This window comes from Brassica napus, chromosome C4 (genome assembly GCF_020379485.1).
Source record: "Brassica napus cultivar Da-Ae chromosome C4, Da-Ae, whole genome shotgun sequence".
NCBI classification, from domain to species: domain Eukaryota; kingdom Viridiplantae; phylum Streptophyta; class Magnoliopsida; order Brassicales; family Brassicaceae; genus Brassica; species Brassica napus.
Window position 1 is genome coordinate 5,655,608 of NC_063447.1, and position 15,817 is coordinate 5,671,424.

General features: G+C 36.3%; 4 protein-coding genes across 6 annotated transcripts; 3 read left to right on the forward strand and 1 right to left on the reverse strand.

The window, feature by feature from the left end:
* The first annotated feature begins 2,421 nt into the window (after positions 1–2,421).
* LOC106450824 (signal peptidase complex subunit 2-like) lies at positions 2,422–4,218 on the forward strand. The gene is made up of 5 exons (XM_048753420.1): positions 2,422–2,681; positions 2,764–2,915; positions 3,077–3,158; positions 3,724–3,866; positions 3,950–4,218. Exons 1-5 carry the CDS (start codon positions 2,580–2,582, stop codon positions 4,050–4,052), a joined length of 582 nt encoding a protein of 193 aa, XP_048609377.1. The 5' UTR covers positions 2,422–2,579; the 3' UTR covers positions 4,053–4,218.
* Positions 4,219–5,004: 786 nt separating this feature from the next.
* BNAC04G05420D lies at positions 5,005–8,907 on the forward strand. Of its 3 annotated transcripts, XM_022711620.2 has the most exons (6): positions 5,415–5,542; positions 5,615–5,730; positions 6,143–6,202; positions 6,358–6,403; positions 7,146–7,389; positions 7,492–8,907. In XM_022711620.2, exons 5-6 carry the CDS (start codon positions 7,162–7,164, stop codon positions 8,677–8,679), a joined length of 1,416 nt encoding a protein of 471 aa, XP_022567341.1. In that variant the 5' UTR covers positions 5,415–5,542; positions 5,615–5,730; positions 6,143–6,202; positions 6,358–6,403; positions 7,146–7,161; the 3' UTR covers positions 8,680–8,907. The 3 variants fall into 3 exon arrangements, with proteins under 3 accessions (XP_013748043.1, XP_048609376.1, XP_022567341.1); XM_048753419.1 differs by lacking the exon at positions 6,143–6,202 and having other exon boundaries at positions 5,249–5,542; XM_013892589.3 differs by lacking the exons at positions 6,143–6,202; positions 6,358–6,403 and having other exon boundaries at positions 5,005–5,542.
* A 456-nt stretch (positions 8,908–9,363) lies between these two features.
* Positions 9,364–10,498, reverse strand: LOC125585750. Its single transcript, XM_048755396.1, has 2 exons — positions 9,491–10,498; positions 9,364–9,444 (listed from the first exon to the last, which is right to left on the reverse strand). The coding sequence occupies exons 1-2, from the start codon at positions 10,496–10,498 to the stop codon at positions 9,364–9,366; spliced, it is 1,089 nt and encodes a 362-aa protein (XP_048611353.1).
* A 1,184-nt stretch (positions 10,499–11,682) lies between these two features.
* On the forward strand, positions 11,683–15,062 carry LOC106450820 (coronatine-insensitive protein 1). The gene is made up of 3 exons (XM_013892588.3): positions 11,683–12,386; positions 12,967–13,450; positions 13,989–15,062. Exons 1-3 carry the CDS (start codon positions 11,869–11,871, stop codon positions 14,793–14,795), a joined length of 1,809 nt encoding a protein of 602 aa, XP_013748042.2. The 5' UTR covers positions 11,683–11,868; the 3' UTR covers positions 14,796–15,062.
* Positions 15,063–15,817: the final 755 nt, after the last annotated feature.

Genomic DNA, 15,817 nt, shown 5'->3' on the forward strand with positions numbered 1-15,817 from the left:
GGTTTGCGGGTGGTAGAGGGAAAACCAGTCATATATTCAGTAGTTGTGTTTGGTATCTGAGATGATCTTCTTTTTTGTCACAACTATAAATGTTATCAAATGACAAATATTAACATAAAATATTATTTTGAAAATCTAAGTATCTAATGGAAACTAGGTGTTTTCCTGCACCTTGTGCAGCAATAAATTTTAAATTTAAATTATATTTAAAAATAAAAATTTATTAATGTTTTAGATTCTATTATTTTAAACCAATATTTTATATAAATACTAATTTGGTTTAACATAAAATTTTGATAAAATAAATAATTTAATTTACTTAAAATTATATTTAAGTTATATTTAATCATAATTTAGATAGATTTTTATTTATTTATTTCGGCTAAGATATATTAAATTAACTTGTATAAAATAAACTAAAATTATTATAAACTTTTTTAATTATCAAAATATAAAACTAAACAAAATTTCTAAAATTTGCAGACATCAAAAAGAAATAAATGGTATTACGATTAAAAATTTAAATTCTTTTAAAAAAGATTGTACAACATTTCGAAATCTTTTTAATAATAAAAATTTTATGATTATAAAAATATACTTAAATTATATTTCAAAAATTTTAAAATATTTCATATTTCTATTATCATATTATTTAATGACATATTTGAATATATTTATTTTAATAATGATTTATAAGTTATTACCATATTATCAAAATTACTGAAAATTGAAATTAACATTAAATGTAGTATGCCATGTCATATTTAACCATAAGCTATGTCGTCAATTCTAGTATGACATGTCAATTTTTTTGGTGAAAATGATTGTGAAAATGACATGTGTGAAATCACTTCACAAATAATGTCTAAGGATATGATCAATTAAAGCGAAAATATTTTAACAGCTAATCTTATTGATCCATAAAACAAAACAATATGAATGCACAAGTTAAAGTCTAGTTGAATATTATATTTCCTTCAAGAATATTGGATTGGCCAGTTCTATATCTTAATTTTTTTTGTAGATTTTAAATGTTTTTATATCATTTTAAATTATTTTTGACATCTGATATCTCTACAAAATAATTAAAAGTTAATCCTCAATATATTGATCCAATCTAATTGTATATAGAAACAAATCTTCAGCATTTAAGTTACAGACTTTAAAACTAGTCAAATATATGATGAAAATATGGTTAAGTTAGTTGAAAAAATAGATTTACATATTTAATCTCTATAATATAATTTGAGAAGTTAGTTTCTTATGTGTCACACTCACATTAATTTTGAGTACGATTAATTACCTAGTTACCCTTAATGAAATAGAAGTATTATATATGATTGCCATTAATAACAACTATTTTTATTTTCTTTTTTCTTAATAAAATTTAAATATTTTTTAGTTAAATTTTCTCTTTTGAAAAATCACATAAATAAGAAAAAGGAATATTTATAAAAACGTAAAATTATAGTTTTCTTTTAACTTATATTTCTTTTTTTCCAAAAATAAAAATTAAATTTCCAATTTTAAAATAGAACACAAAAATGCAAGTAAATATTTATAAAGTATAAAAGATAGATTATATAAACAATTTTTTTTATTTATATTTGTCAAAAAAATATCTATGAATTTTCAAAATATAGACATATATTATTTTATCGGAAACATGTACAAAATTATGTATATATATATACTTATCAACCTAAGGAAAACTAAACAAAATCTAATTAGCAAGATTGTTTTATTTTAGTTTAATTATAACCAAAAAATTATGATTCATTTCAAAAAGATGATATAACCCTATATATCAAAATATAAATAATGAAACCAATCAACATATGAACAATTAAATCAACCAATTATTATAATTTATCTATTATATATATATATATATATTCATATATGTGCATGAATTTTCAAAATATTACAAATTATGTTTATTAATGCATATCTGATTTAATATTTTTTTTTTCTATTTTCTAAACCAGATATATAACTATACAAAATTTTATCAAATATATTTACAAATATAAGAGGATAAACTGAACTAACCACTAATAAGCCAATTTTAACTCATTAAAAATCATCATCAATTTAAAAGAACATATACAACTCAACATATCAAAATGATTAGTTAAAACAATACAAAATATTATAATTAAAATCACATATCTAATTAAGATAGAAACATAAAGATATTTAATACAATTTTTTATACATACAAATTACAAAATTACCTAAAACTTATAAACAACCAAAGTAAAATATTTATTTTATAAATGTTTATTTCTGTGCATGAACATGGGAGAATCACTATTAAAATAACAAATTAAGTGACTGAACAACGCAAAACCGGAAATAAAAAGTAATCTTTTGTTTTAACACGTTTTTTTTTTTGAAACACAAAAAGTAATCAAAATCATGCAAGAAGCCCATTACAGCCCAATACATGTATCGATGAAACGGCGTCGTATTATACCAGTTTTGACTGAAACGTATCCTCTCCAAGCTCTATCAATATAGATCATCTTCCTCTCTAGTCTAGCGATCTGCTATTATCTCGATCTGATCTGTTCGCCATGGAAGAGAAGAAGGCAGAATCGACGAACAAGAATGTTAAGAAGGCAAATCTGTTGGAGCACAACTCGATCAAGCACATCCTCGACGAATCCGTCTCTGACGTAAGGGCCTTTTTGCTTTCCTCCATATTCTCCGAATCTGTTCGATTACGATCTAACTACTTTTTTCCTTTTTGATGCGTAGATCGTTAGGAGCCGTGGATACAAGGAGGACGTGAGGCTGAGCAACCTGAAGCTGATCTTAGGGACGGTTATCATCGTGGTTGCTCTCGTTGCTCAGTTCTACAACAAGAAGTTTCCGGAGAACAGAGACTTTTTGATTGGATGCATCGCATCATATCCTTTCTTATTGCTTTGGATTCATTGCTTAGATAGATAGAACGTAATGAATGTGGCTCGATTTGATTGTGATTAGGATTAGATTTTGAGAAACTTAATTGATTACTATATATTTGGATGATTGTGGATAAGATGTTTGGGTTCTTTGACTATGGCAAGTATGTAGTGCTGAATGGGGTGTTGCAGCTGATTCTGTATACTAAGGAGAAGAATGCTATATTGTTCACCAATCCTCCTGAGGTTTGTTTTCTGAACTAAGAATAGTTTTTTTTTTCATTGAGAGGCAATCTTTGATTCTTTGTGTTTGCTTGGACTGTTTTTTTTTAAGGAATTAGAATTGTGCTTCTTCTAGCCTGGCTTGTTAAGTAGTGCATGCATACCTTAGGACACCTTGTTTTGGGGCATTTTGACCTTTGGCAGAAGCTACATTTCAATGTTTTTCTTTGATAAGAAGAAGTTTGTTTTGGCAGTATGGCTTTGCTGGTTCTTGTTTCTTTTGGTGTTTGCGATTGGTTCTGTCGTCTTCATTGAAACATAATTGTTCATCCAAGTGGATGGTTTTGGAATGTAATGCTGGGTGGTTTTACATCTCACTTTCACTAGCTTCAAGTAGATTAATCCTCTCATATAGTTTGTATCCAAGAGGACAAGATTTTTCCCGAACATTTGATACTTTATTTTGGTTACCAGGTTGTTTCATACATGTACACTTTCATTTGTTTTGCTGCGGTTCAGAAATGATTTGCTTAGCTAATCATTTGCTACTATATTCAAAAATCATAAAATGGGTTGGTTGAATACGCAGGGATCATTCACCAGCACTGGCTTGGTTATGTCTTCAAAGCTGCCGAGATTCTCTGATGAGTACACTCTCACCATCGACAGTGCTGATCCAAAATCAATCTCAGCTGGGAAGTCTGTCCAGCTCACCAAAAGTGTCACCCAATGGTCTCCCTCGCTCACTCTGCATTTTTTTCTTACACGAGCTCATAAAGTGGAGCTTATTTTCATGGTCTTTGTGTATTGCTCAGGTTCACGAAAGATGGAGTTCTTGTTGAAGGTTTGTTTTGGAAAGACGTGGAAGCATTAATCAAGGACTATGCAGAAGAAGGAGAACCAAAGAAGAAGAAATGATGATATGATATTAAGGAGAAAATAATGTTCTTACAACTCCAACATGTATCGTTTTAGATAATTAAAAATCGATGGGGACATTTGCTTAGAGATGACAATAATATTCCCGATAAGAATATTCCAGTGTTTTTTTGGTTATAACAGAAAAAAAATCGAATTAATCTGAGATTCTGGACAACAAAATTAAAAGGGTATCTCCAGCAAAAGCCAATGGCTCACATTTCAAGTGCATGACATAAGTTGTTGGCAACTTTTTTATATATTCTAAAGTTTGTTTTTCGTATTCTACACACACCATATGTGTACTTGTCGTTTAGAGTATATTAATATTTTACACACAGGATACAAGTCAAATGCCAACAACTCTTGAGTGGCTTGGATTGCTACAAGCTTTCTAGGCAGCTCGTATGTGCCCTGGAAAAGTTTTGTATTTGGAATAATAACCTTACATTGCTATCAGATAAAGTTGCCCAATTTTCCCAATTAAAAAACTCTAGAGCTCAACAACATATGAATACATTTGTCCATATCAACAATATTCCAAATCAGATCCTATAATCCATTCATTTATTATCCACACATTTGTACAATTTTTTTAATAATCAGTCCATGGTGGGGAAGAGGATTGACAAGAAATATTAGTTCTTGTAATAAAAAATGAACACAGGCCCATCCCCGTCCTTGCTGGGGCCCATTTAACCGAAGCGCATCAGACATTACTCAAACTGACGTGGCACCTGGTCGAAGTCAGTTACCGTGAGGGACCCACTCCCTAATAGCGTGGGACCAACCAACCCACCCACCCATTGGGCTTACGGCTTGAATTTGTGTGTGCGTGTGCTCAATCAAACTATCCCCGGATCTGAAAATGCAATCAACTAACCAAGTTTAATTAAAACGCTTCGCATCCGCCAAAGCGCTTCAAGCCTATAAACAGAGACGCTGTTTTGGTTTTCTTATATTTTTTCGCCCTCTCTCTCTCTAGAACAATATCTTCAAGAACTCAGCGTCTCTCTCTCTCTCTCTCTATAACGAACCCTTAGCCCTCGATTGCATTCGAAATCTGTGGATTAATTGATTATTTTGAACCATTAATCGCTCTGTAGAGCTTCTGGATTCGTCGTTTGATTCTCCTTACTACGAACTAGATAACGCTTAACGATCCGAGTAATTTGAATATGGCCGATTCTAGGAAACGAGACGCCGGAGACGATCGTCCAAACGCCGGCGAGGATGCCTCCGATTCGCCGTCTACCGTCGATTCTCGATCTAACGCTGCCGCTGGATCCGAGCGCGAGACTCGAGTTTCTCCAGATCCGTCGACTGAGCAAGGCGGTACGCTAGGGGAGGATAGGGTTCTGAGGTGGCTGCAGGCGTTGGATATTCAAGTCCTTGGAGCTTGTCGAGGCGACGAGAGGTTGAAGCCGTTGTTGAAGCTGGACGTTTCCAACGGAGTGGCGGAAGATCGATTGCTCGCTCATCTTAGCCAGGTTTAGTCTCTTATGAGCTTTTTTCGGCTTGCGATAGAATCTGATTTTGGATTGCGTTTTGGTTATACACAGCACTTCGAGCCTGCGGAGATTGGGATGCTGGCGAGATGTTTCTGCATACCGTTGGTTTCGATTCGCGTTGGGAAGATCAATAAGGAAGGGACTCTTATGCGCCCTACTCCCATAAGGTATATCAACTACGATTCATCATGAGTCCTGTCTTTGTTTGAGCCTTAGCAAAATGATATTTGTTCTCGGTTGTGCTCTCTAGATTCCAGAGCTTTCTTGTTAAGCATTTAGCTTTAGTGTAGGATAATAATAAAGAGAATGATGTTAGCTAATTGTTTCTGTGCAATCCTGTCATCGACTAATCTTTTTCACCTTTCGCTAGAACCAATTGTGGTTTGGGAATCATCTGATGATTGATATCTTGTGTGTACACACAAAGCATTCTTTAGTGTTATGTTCCACTGAAGATTAGTTTGGCACTTCTCTCTCCCAGAGGGTCTCTCCATGTCTGGTCTCATGGTTTTGAACACGTTTTTTTCATGTACTATGCATATTTTCCTTATTACAAATGTTGCATGCTTACTTTTGCAGTTTTAACATGTGAACACTTTGGAGGAAGTGGAAACATTAACACATCTTTATCTCTATTTGGTTAGTTCTGTTTGTATCAATGTAATTTCTAACTTTTAGTAATCACGTCTATTCATGACTGACTTGCTTTGCTTTAATAAAAGACTGTTAGAAATCATAGGAACTCAACCAGTTTGTAATTGATGCTTCCAAATAAAATGTATCTTTTATTGTAGGTAATGTGGGCGTAATCTGTTATCACTGGTAGATGATCAAGTAAAGGTAGTTTCGCCTCCAACGTTGTATAGTCTGTTCTTGAATGTTAGTCATTTAGGGTTAACTGGTTGTCATAACAACACTGACTATATATTCTTCTTAACAACTTTTCTTTTTATCACGCTCTTGCATTCACTCGATCGTTTATTTTGTGTTTAGAACTTATTGTTTGATTTAGATTCTCTGTATTTTCTTCTTGTTGCTAATCTACTGAAATGGTCTTTGGGTATATTGGTGGAACTATCTGTGCAATAATATGATAATGGATTTATCTAAAGTTTGTTTCAAGGAAGCTCTTAGATAATCATTTTCTTGATTTCTTTTGTTTCATATTCTTCTAAGTTGCACGCTGGAGGATAATTTTTTGGTGTTCGAGTTCCTTATACTGTGTTATGATATGAATAATGTATTTCAGCTAGGCTGAGCTACGGTCTTAATAAGCGACGGGGCCATACATATCTGCGCATGAATAAAGCTCGGATAGTGCTCTCTATGTTGTGTGAAAGATTAATAATAGCACAGCTGTCATGTATACGTAAACAGTTTTGCATGTTTATCTTAGTATATTTTTTTCCTTCTAGTTTGAATAAGGGGCTACTTGCAAATGTTCGTGAGCATTGAAAACAGCTCCTGGACTTGATTCATTTTTCATGTCTGGTTTTCAGCATCTAGTATTCATCTGTTAGCAGGTTTCCTTTTGATGTTAGAGACTTGCCGTCTAATTTCTTGTTACTTTATAATTGGTCAGGGGTAACTTGAGCCTTATGATCCTGCCAACATCAGACTTGCGACTCTCATTTATCGGAGACAATGGCCACTCTGAGCAACTCTTTACATATGCCAACAAATCTCATTGCTCTGCGGTGTCAATTGAGGAGATAGCTGCGGACAGCTCTGGTAGATCGTTTGTTATAAGGATCGCAAATGGCAATGCTTTTTACTATTGGTGCTCAGAGAAGTCAAAACTTCTAGGAATTGAACTGCGTAGGAAGGTTTGTGAGACATAGATGATCTTATTTTTTTCGAGTACTGGTCTTTGCATCTAAATTTTCTCATTATCTGTGTCTGGTTTTCTTTCTGATTCTTTTCTGTAGATGGATGAATTGATCAAGAAGAAGCCATCAATCTCAGAACTAACTGGAATTGAAGAATCACGTCTTGGCTCTGTTGCGTCTCATCTCCGTTTGTATCTCATGGGCTCGGTGGTGCCTAACATCAAAGGTTGTCCAGTCCCAACTCCTGATTCATCATCGTCGTCTGGCTATTGTGAAACAACTGCTTCCTCCTCCGCTAGTTCGTCATCATTGATATCTCTTCGGACACGTCACTCTGAGACGCAGCTGTCAAAGTCTCATGGAAACCTCAGCTCTAGCTCAAGTTCCGTTGAAGAAAACACACTGAGATACTCTTCTCTACATATCTCATCCAGAGATGAATCAATGCAATGCAGCGAAGGCTATTTCTCGATTTTTGATAGTTTACCCATCACCACCGTCCCCACAAGTGCAGAATGTGAAGAAGCAGCAGATGATAGTAATGGAATCGGTCAAATTCTTTTTTCTGAATCAGCGGACTTGGGACTAACTTCACTGACCTTACCGCAACAGTTTCCTATGAAGATGGGTCCACCAGTGTTTTCTCCTTACTACTGCTGGTGCCCTCCAAGCACCTCATCGATTCACGCACCATCTGCTTCTTATCAGTTCCCTCCACTATCCATCGAGCTACCTTTGCTTCCACCTCTTTCCTCTTTACTACCATCATCAGGGTCAGATGGGTTCTTGATTCCCTCATCGCCACTCGATCTCTCCGACATCCCTCCTTTGCCTTTAGTCCACCACATACCCATTCCTGGCGCAACATCATCATCATCATCTTCCCAGCAGCAGATGATGATTCCTTTAATGTGCGACCCTATTGTTCATATACCGGTTATGGATATATGCTCGTCGGGTCAAGCATATCTGGTAAGCGCTGGACCTACGGGGATGATACCCACGGGCATGCCTCCCCTCCCGGTGGAGAATGAGTCGCTGGTGGAGAAAGGAGCAAGAGAGACGCTGAGATTGCTCATAAGCGGAGCCAGTGCAACAACGTCTGCTCCTTTGAACCACCACGGAAGCAGAGGTCTGTACAATGGGACAAGGGACGTGAGTGGAGTGAGCTTGTTTGCACCCATTGGGCTGAACCAAAACAATGCAGGTGAGGGAGGAGATGGTAGTGGTGAGAGCGTGAGCTCAGGCGAAGCAGAGTACGTGCCTCCCAGAGAGACTTCTGGTTAGTTTTTTTTGGTTCTTTGCAAAGTGTTTTTCTTTCCAAAATGGAAATCTAAAAAAAGTGTATAGAAGGGGTATCCTTTGCTTAGTTCTTTGTGAAAACTCTTTTGTTCATCCAAACTCTTTTGTTCTAAGGTGTAATTAGTCCGTTTTCTCTTTGTAGCTTTTGTTAATTACTTAATTTTAAAGGAAGCTCAGACTTACGGTAATAATAATTGGAAAGTTGTTTGGCAATATTAACACACGTTTGAAACTTATAAAGATTTTAATATTCTTTTATATTCTTTTACCTGTAAGAGCATATGCATTGGTGTACTTGTATTAGGAGTCCTTAGGAGTTAAAAAGTATTATTTTTTTACTTTTGAATAGTTAAGGATTATTGTCTTAATCTTACGTCCAATAGTGTTATCCAATCAGAAGTCCTTAGGAATAAAATAATAATATATTTTTTAAAAAATTGAAAAAAAAAAAAAAATTTATTGCATAAAAAAATATAAAAATACAATAATTACTGATTTCATGATTAAAAGAAACATACAACAATTATTAATTTTGATCACCAAATTTGTTCCAAACATTTTCGATTAAATCGTTTTTTAGTTGTTCATGTATACGCCTATCGCGAACATGAGTCCGAATGCCAACCATATTATCGAGATTTGTAGGCGTCTCGGTACTGTAGGACATATCTACCTGAGAACTTCTGCTTCCATCTCCTTCTTCAAACTCAGATATATTGTACTGAGTGTATCCGTCTCGTTCATATTCGACTATCATATTGTGTAGTATGATACATGCTCTCATAATCTTCCCAACTTTCGTCTTGTCTAATGTAAGAGCCGGGTTTTTCACAATCGCAAATCGAGCTTGCAAAACTCCAAAAGCCCGCTCAACATCTTTTCGAGTCGCTTCTTGACATTTAGCAAATAACTCTGCTTTAGGACCTTGCGGGAGGGAGATAGATTGGATAAATGTTGACCATTTTGGATATATGCCGTCTGTGAGGTAGTACGCCAAATCATACTGGTGTCCGTTGACCACGTACTGAACTCTTGGTGCTCGACCTTGTAAAATGTCATCAAAAACAGGTGATCGATCAAGGACGTTAATATCGTTCAAAGTACCTGGAGAACCAAAAAAAGCGTGCCATATCCAAAGATCTTGTGAAGCTACTGCCTCCAAGACAATTGTCGGTTTTCCGGATCCACGTGTGTATTGTCCTTTCCAAGAGGTTGGACAATTTTTCCACTCCCAATGCATACAATCGATGCTTCCTACCATTCCAGGAAAGCCGCGTATCTCTCCAATATCAAGTAGTCGTTGAAGATCCTCTGGAGTTGGTCTTCGTAGATACTCATCTCCAAATAACCGTATTATGTTTTCTGTGAACTTATGTAAACACAAAAGTGTCGTGGATTCACCAAGTCGAAGATACTCGTCAACTGCGTCAGCTGCAGAACCATAAGCGAGGAGACGAATAGCAGCCGTACATTTTTGTAGTGGAGAAAGACCGGGCTTCCCGGTTGCATCTCTTGACTGACGAAAGAAAGGGACGTCCTCTGAAAGGCGATGGACAATATGCATGAATAAGTCTTTGTTCATGCGGAAACGACGTCTGAATAAGTTGGGGGGAAAAGTCGAATTCTCGCAGAAGTAATCATTCCATAAACGTTCGTGTCCCGTTTCTCGATCGCGTTCTATATAAAGACGTCTAACTGGGTTATTGTGATGGGACTCCACTATGTTGTTGTATGTGTCCTCCAAAATGTCGTCAAAAACTTCTTCTAGTCTTTCTTCGAGTTCGTCGGATGAAGATGATGACATTTTGTGTGTTTACTTCGTAATCCTTCACTGAAAATGAAGATGATGACATTTTGTGTGTTTACTTAAACATCAATACTAAATCAATCGAAGGAAAACAAAATCGTATTCAAAGCCTAATCAATTCGAATCGTCATCCCCAAATCATTCGAAACCCTAACTTCAATCGAAATATCCCCAAATCGATTTAAAACTGAAAAGAAACCCTAAATCTCGAGGAGAACAACATCCGACCAAAACAAATCCATAAACGAACGATAGGAGGCTTCGATTTACCTTCGATATCACCAAGTCGTCTGTCGCCTCTTCGATCGCCCGGAGCTTTTTTTTTAAATCTCCTTCGCGTTTAATTTTTTTTTCCCTGAACCAAATTCATCCCGACATCGAACCGGGGAAGGGATGACATGTCGGTAAGGATTCAATCCTTCCAGCCTTCTAATTAAGTTACGGTCCTTAATAAACCGTACTTAATTAAATTTTTTTAATTCTATTTTTCTTAAAACCGCGAGCTAAGGACTCAATAAACCGACCGTTGCGGTTGGTCTAAGGTTTTTGAGGTACGTGTATACAGATGAGTATTATTGAAAACTGTATACGTTTTATGACAAGCATAAGAATTGCACATGCGTACGTATACCATGACGAAGACAAAACAGTCGTATACAAATAATAATACATAGTGTGTCGTACATAGTGCTTATTTCTCATATTTCAAAAAATGCTACTCGTTTCTGTAAAAAAAAACTAATAATTAAAAACGTTAAAATAGTCAGATTGTAATTGACATCGAGAAAGATCTAATCCTGATTCGTGGATAACATCTGATAGCAATGTCTTCAAATTAAAAAAAAAACTACTACTATAGAAAAATTCTCTATTTAACAAAAGAAGAAAAGAGAGAGAGAGAGGAAAAGGAGTAGTGATTAAGGTCTGAGAATAATACAGCTAATTGATACTACTAAATTAATTGTCCATTGGATAATATAAATCACGCATTATATATATATTCCTGCAATCTATATATATATTGTCGTTTAGCAGATCTCATCTGGACACGATAAAACATACGAGATCGCATCTCCACCGTCCAAAAAACTTGCTCGAGAGAGAACATCGCATCTCCACCGTCTAAAAAAAAACTTACTCGACACAACCGCACTGTGTTGTGTTATCAGAAAAAGGAAATAATAAATACTCTGTCGCCCACTTGATCGCATCTTCATCAAACTTTCTTCTTCCTCCTCATCGACTCTCCTCCCGACGCGTGTCCTCCTCTCCTCACTCTCCTTCTTTCTATCTATTCTTCCCCCCCCTCCCTTCATCTCCTACTCTTCCTCCGATCTTCTCTTTCAATCCAATCTCAATCCTATACCATGGAGGATCCCGACATCAAGAAGTGCAGACTCACTCCAAAGATGATCATCGCAACTCCTCCTCTCTTAATCTCCGTAGATGACGTCATCGAGCAAGTCATGCCGTACATAACCGACTCCAACGATCGAGACTCGGCCTCCCTCGTGTGCCGCAGATGGTTCAAGATTGACTCCGAGACCAGAGAGCACGTCACCATGGCCCTGTGCTACACCTCCACACCCGATCGCCTCAGCCGCCGGTTCCCGAATCTGAGGTCGCTCAAGCTCAAAGGGAAGCCCCGCGCGGCTATGTTCAACCTCATCCCCGAGAACTGGGGAGGGTTCGTGACCCCTTGGGTCAACGAGATAGCTGCGTCGCTGCGGAGGCTCAAGTCGGTGCACTTTAGGAGGATGATTGTTAGTGATTTGGATCTGGATGTTTTGGCTAAGTCGAGGTTGGATGAGCTTGAGGCTTTGAAGCTTGATAAGTGCTCTGGGTTCTCTACTGATGGACTGTTGAGCATCGTTAGGCACTGCAGGTACGTATCTTTTATTACGTATCATTTGTCCGAAGAACCGTATCTTAAAAAAAGGTTTGCAACTCTGTTTTTTTTATCTACTGTTATTTACATTTCATTGGGACAAAGAATCGTACCTTAAAAAAAGTTTTGTGTCTTTGAAAATATGAGATGTGTCTTTAGCTCAATTGGGCAAGTGGAAAACTCTCTTTTGGTTTGGTGCCTACTTTTTGCTGTCTTTGGTGATATGTTGTTTGGACATTACTTCATTTGGTTTTGCTTACTAACACTTTATACACTTGTGACTATGCATAAGTAGCAGAATGATTTCGTTTCATCTGCAACCTGTTTTTGTCTCTTTATGTTTTGTTTCCTGCTATGTATAGTTTGCACTTCTCTTTATTCATTATTAGCAAAAAGATTGAGTTCATGTTTATAACAATCTTCTTAAAATCGGTCTAGGCGGCACCTAAAACGAAGCAATTTTTCTAGAACAATATTTTTAGAAAACCGATCCTAATCAATAATCCCATATAAAGTTTCTAACAAATTTTTTGAACATTGGTCTATAATGTCGTTTTTATGTTTTGTTTCTTGACAGGAGAATAAAAACATTGTTATTGGAAGAGAGTTCTTTTCTTGAGAAAGACGGCCAATGGCTACACGAGCTTGCTCTCCACAACACATCTCTCGAGGTTCTAAACTTCTACATGACTGAGTTCAACAAAATCAACCCCAAAGACTTGGAAACCATAGCTAGAAACTGCCGCCTCTCTCTGATCTCTGTGAAGGTCGGCGACCTAGAGATTCTGGAACTAGTTGGGTTCTTTAAAGCTGCAACTAACCTTGAAGAGTTCTGTGGTGGCTCCTTGAATGAGGATATTGGAATACCCGAGAAGTACATGAACCTCACTTTCCCACCAAAACTATGCCGTTTGGGCCTCTCTTACTTGGGAGCTAATGAAATGCCTATACTGTTTCCGTTCGCTGCACAAATCCGCAAGCTGGATCTGCTTTATGCGTTGCTGGAGACTGAGGATCACTGTACACTCATTCAAAAGTGTCCTAATTTGGAAGTTCTTGAGGTAAACTTGGATTCAATATCTATTCTATTTACCAATGTTCTAAAAATCGGTATAGGCGGCAAATCTGTCATAGATTTCCTTAAAATCCCATTTATACTACTCAAATAAGTTTAAACCGTTCTAAATCGGTTAAAACAATCAAAAGCGGTTTAAATCAATCTAAATTGCTCTAAATCTCTTGAATCAAACAATAATATTAGTTCAAATCCACAAATGTGACTAATGCTTTCTTTTTGTATATCTAATTTTTATAATTCACCAAAATAATTTTATAATTAAATCAAAAAACTAAAATCTGTAACATAAATGTAAAATATATATTTAAAATAAATTAATAATTTGTTAACCTAGTAATCTGTCGAGTAGTTAGTCCTCTACTAAGCACCTAGTGAATTTTTTGAACATTGCTATTTACATATGTACTCCACACTAATCAGCTATCATGAATATAGCATTGGTTTTGCAAGTGTATATAATGTGGTGGTAAAGGGATATTAATGCAGTATCTAACAGACAGTTCGTGGTGTGTTTTTTTCAGACAAGAAATGTAATAGGAGACAGGGGTCTAGAGGTTCTTGCACAGCACTGCAAAAAATTGAAGCGGCTAAGGATTGAACGAGGTGCAGATGAACAAGGAATGGAAGACGAAGAAGGCTTAGTCTCACAAAGAGGACTAATCGCCTTAGCTCAGGGCTGCCAGGAGCTAGAATACATGGCTGTCTACGTCTCAGACATAACCAACGAGTCTCTCGAAAGCATAGGCACCCATCTGAAAAACCTCTGCGACTTCCGCCTTGTCTTACTCGACAGGGAGGAGAGAATCACAGACCTGCCGCTAGACAACGGAGTCCGTTCCCTCTTGATAGGATGCAAGAAGCTTAGACGCTTTGCGTTCTATCTCAGACAAGGCGGTTTAACAGACGTGGGGTTAAGCTACATAGGACGGTACAGCCCCAACGTGAGGTGGATGCTTCTCGGTTACGTTGGCGAAACAGACGAAGGGCTGATGGAGTTCTCAAGAGGCTGTCCGAGTCTACAGAAGCTAGAGATGAGAGGGTGTTGTTTCAGCGAGCGAGCTATCGCTGCAGCGGTTATGAGGCTGCCTTCGTTGAGATACTTGTGGGTACAAGGGTATAGAGCATCGACGAGGGGACAAGATTTGAGGTTGATGTCTAGACCGTACTGGAACATTGAGCTGATACCGTCTAGGAGAATACCCGAAGTGAATCAGCTCGGAGAGGTTAGAGAGATGGAGCATCCGGCTCATATATTGGCGTACTACTCTTTGGCTGGTGAGAGAACAGATTGTCCACCAACTGTTAAAGTACTAAAGGAGGAGACATGATGATGATGTATCCAAAGCAGGTTTGTACATAAAAAGTTTGGTTATTATATCATTTTCAGTCTCTGAGTTTTGGGGGTTACCATGAGCTGTGTGATGTGATGATGGCTTCTTTTTGTTGGTTCTCTTGTCTGTTGTCTGGTTAGTGGTTTTTGAGATATTATATAAGTATCTTTGTTTGTAAGAGAGTATATTACTTTGTTTTTTTACTTCTCCACATTTTATTGTTTTCTTTTTTTTGAATAAAACACCTCGAATTTTTTTGAGAGATTTGTTATTTGACCCTAATAACTTGACATCTTGTTGTTGCAAAGAATAGAGTATCCACAGTAGCAGAGTGTGGACTTTTAGGAACAAAAAGTGATGAATTATTAAAGGGGGAAAGAAACTTCATAAGTACTCACCAACGCATAGTAAAATGGACCCTAAAATTCATAAACAAGCTCAACCTATTCAACCAACCAATAATTATGGAATCTTCTATCATTATCATTGCCGACAAAAAAAGGAGAAAAATGGAATCTCATATCAATGAGTGCTAGTGGGCAACCAATACCACAACAACAAATGCTGGCGACCGAAAAGACCCTTTAAGATTCTTCTTACCAGAAGGTTGGACTTCTTTTACCAATAATAAAAACCAATTACTATTGGATCATTGTCGTATGTGCATATATGCAAGTGCCATCTAGTTGATAAGAAAAAACAGTCATCTCTTTCGGATTCTTTTAACTAGGAAACGGACCTAACAATAACTAATGATCCGCCCCGCGGATGTTAGATTTAACTTTTGTTCGATGTAAATTTATAAACCATTGATTTTATAAAATGTATATTTATATTTTTATGTTTTCTAAAATATATTTAGAGTAGAAGATATTATATTATAATATAGATGTTTAATAATAATTTTTATCTGTACGTAATATTATATTTATAATTTTATAACTTGATGTAGTTTGATGTAATTGTAATATTCATATATTAACCTATTGATTTTTTTGTTTATTTATTTAAAAATGATT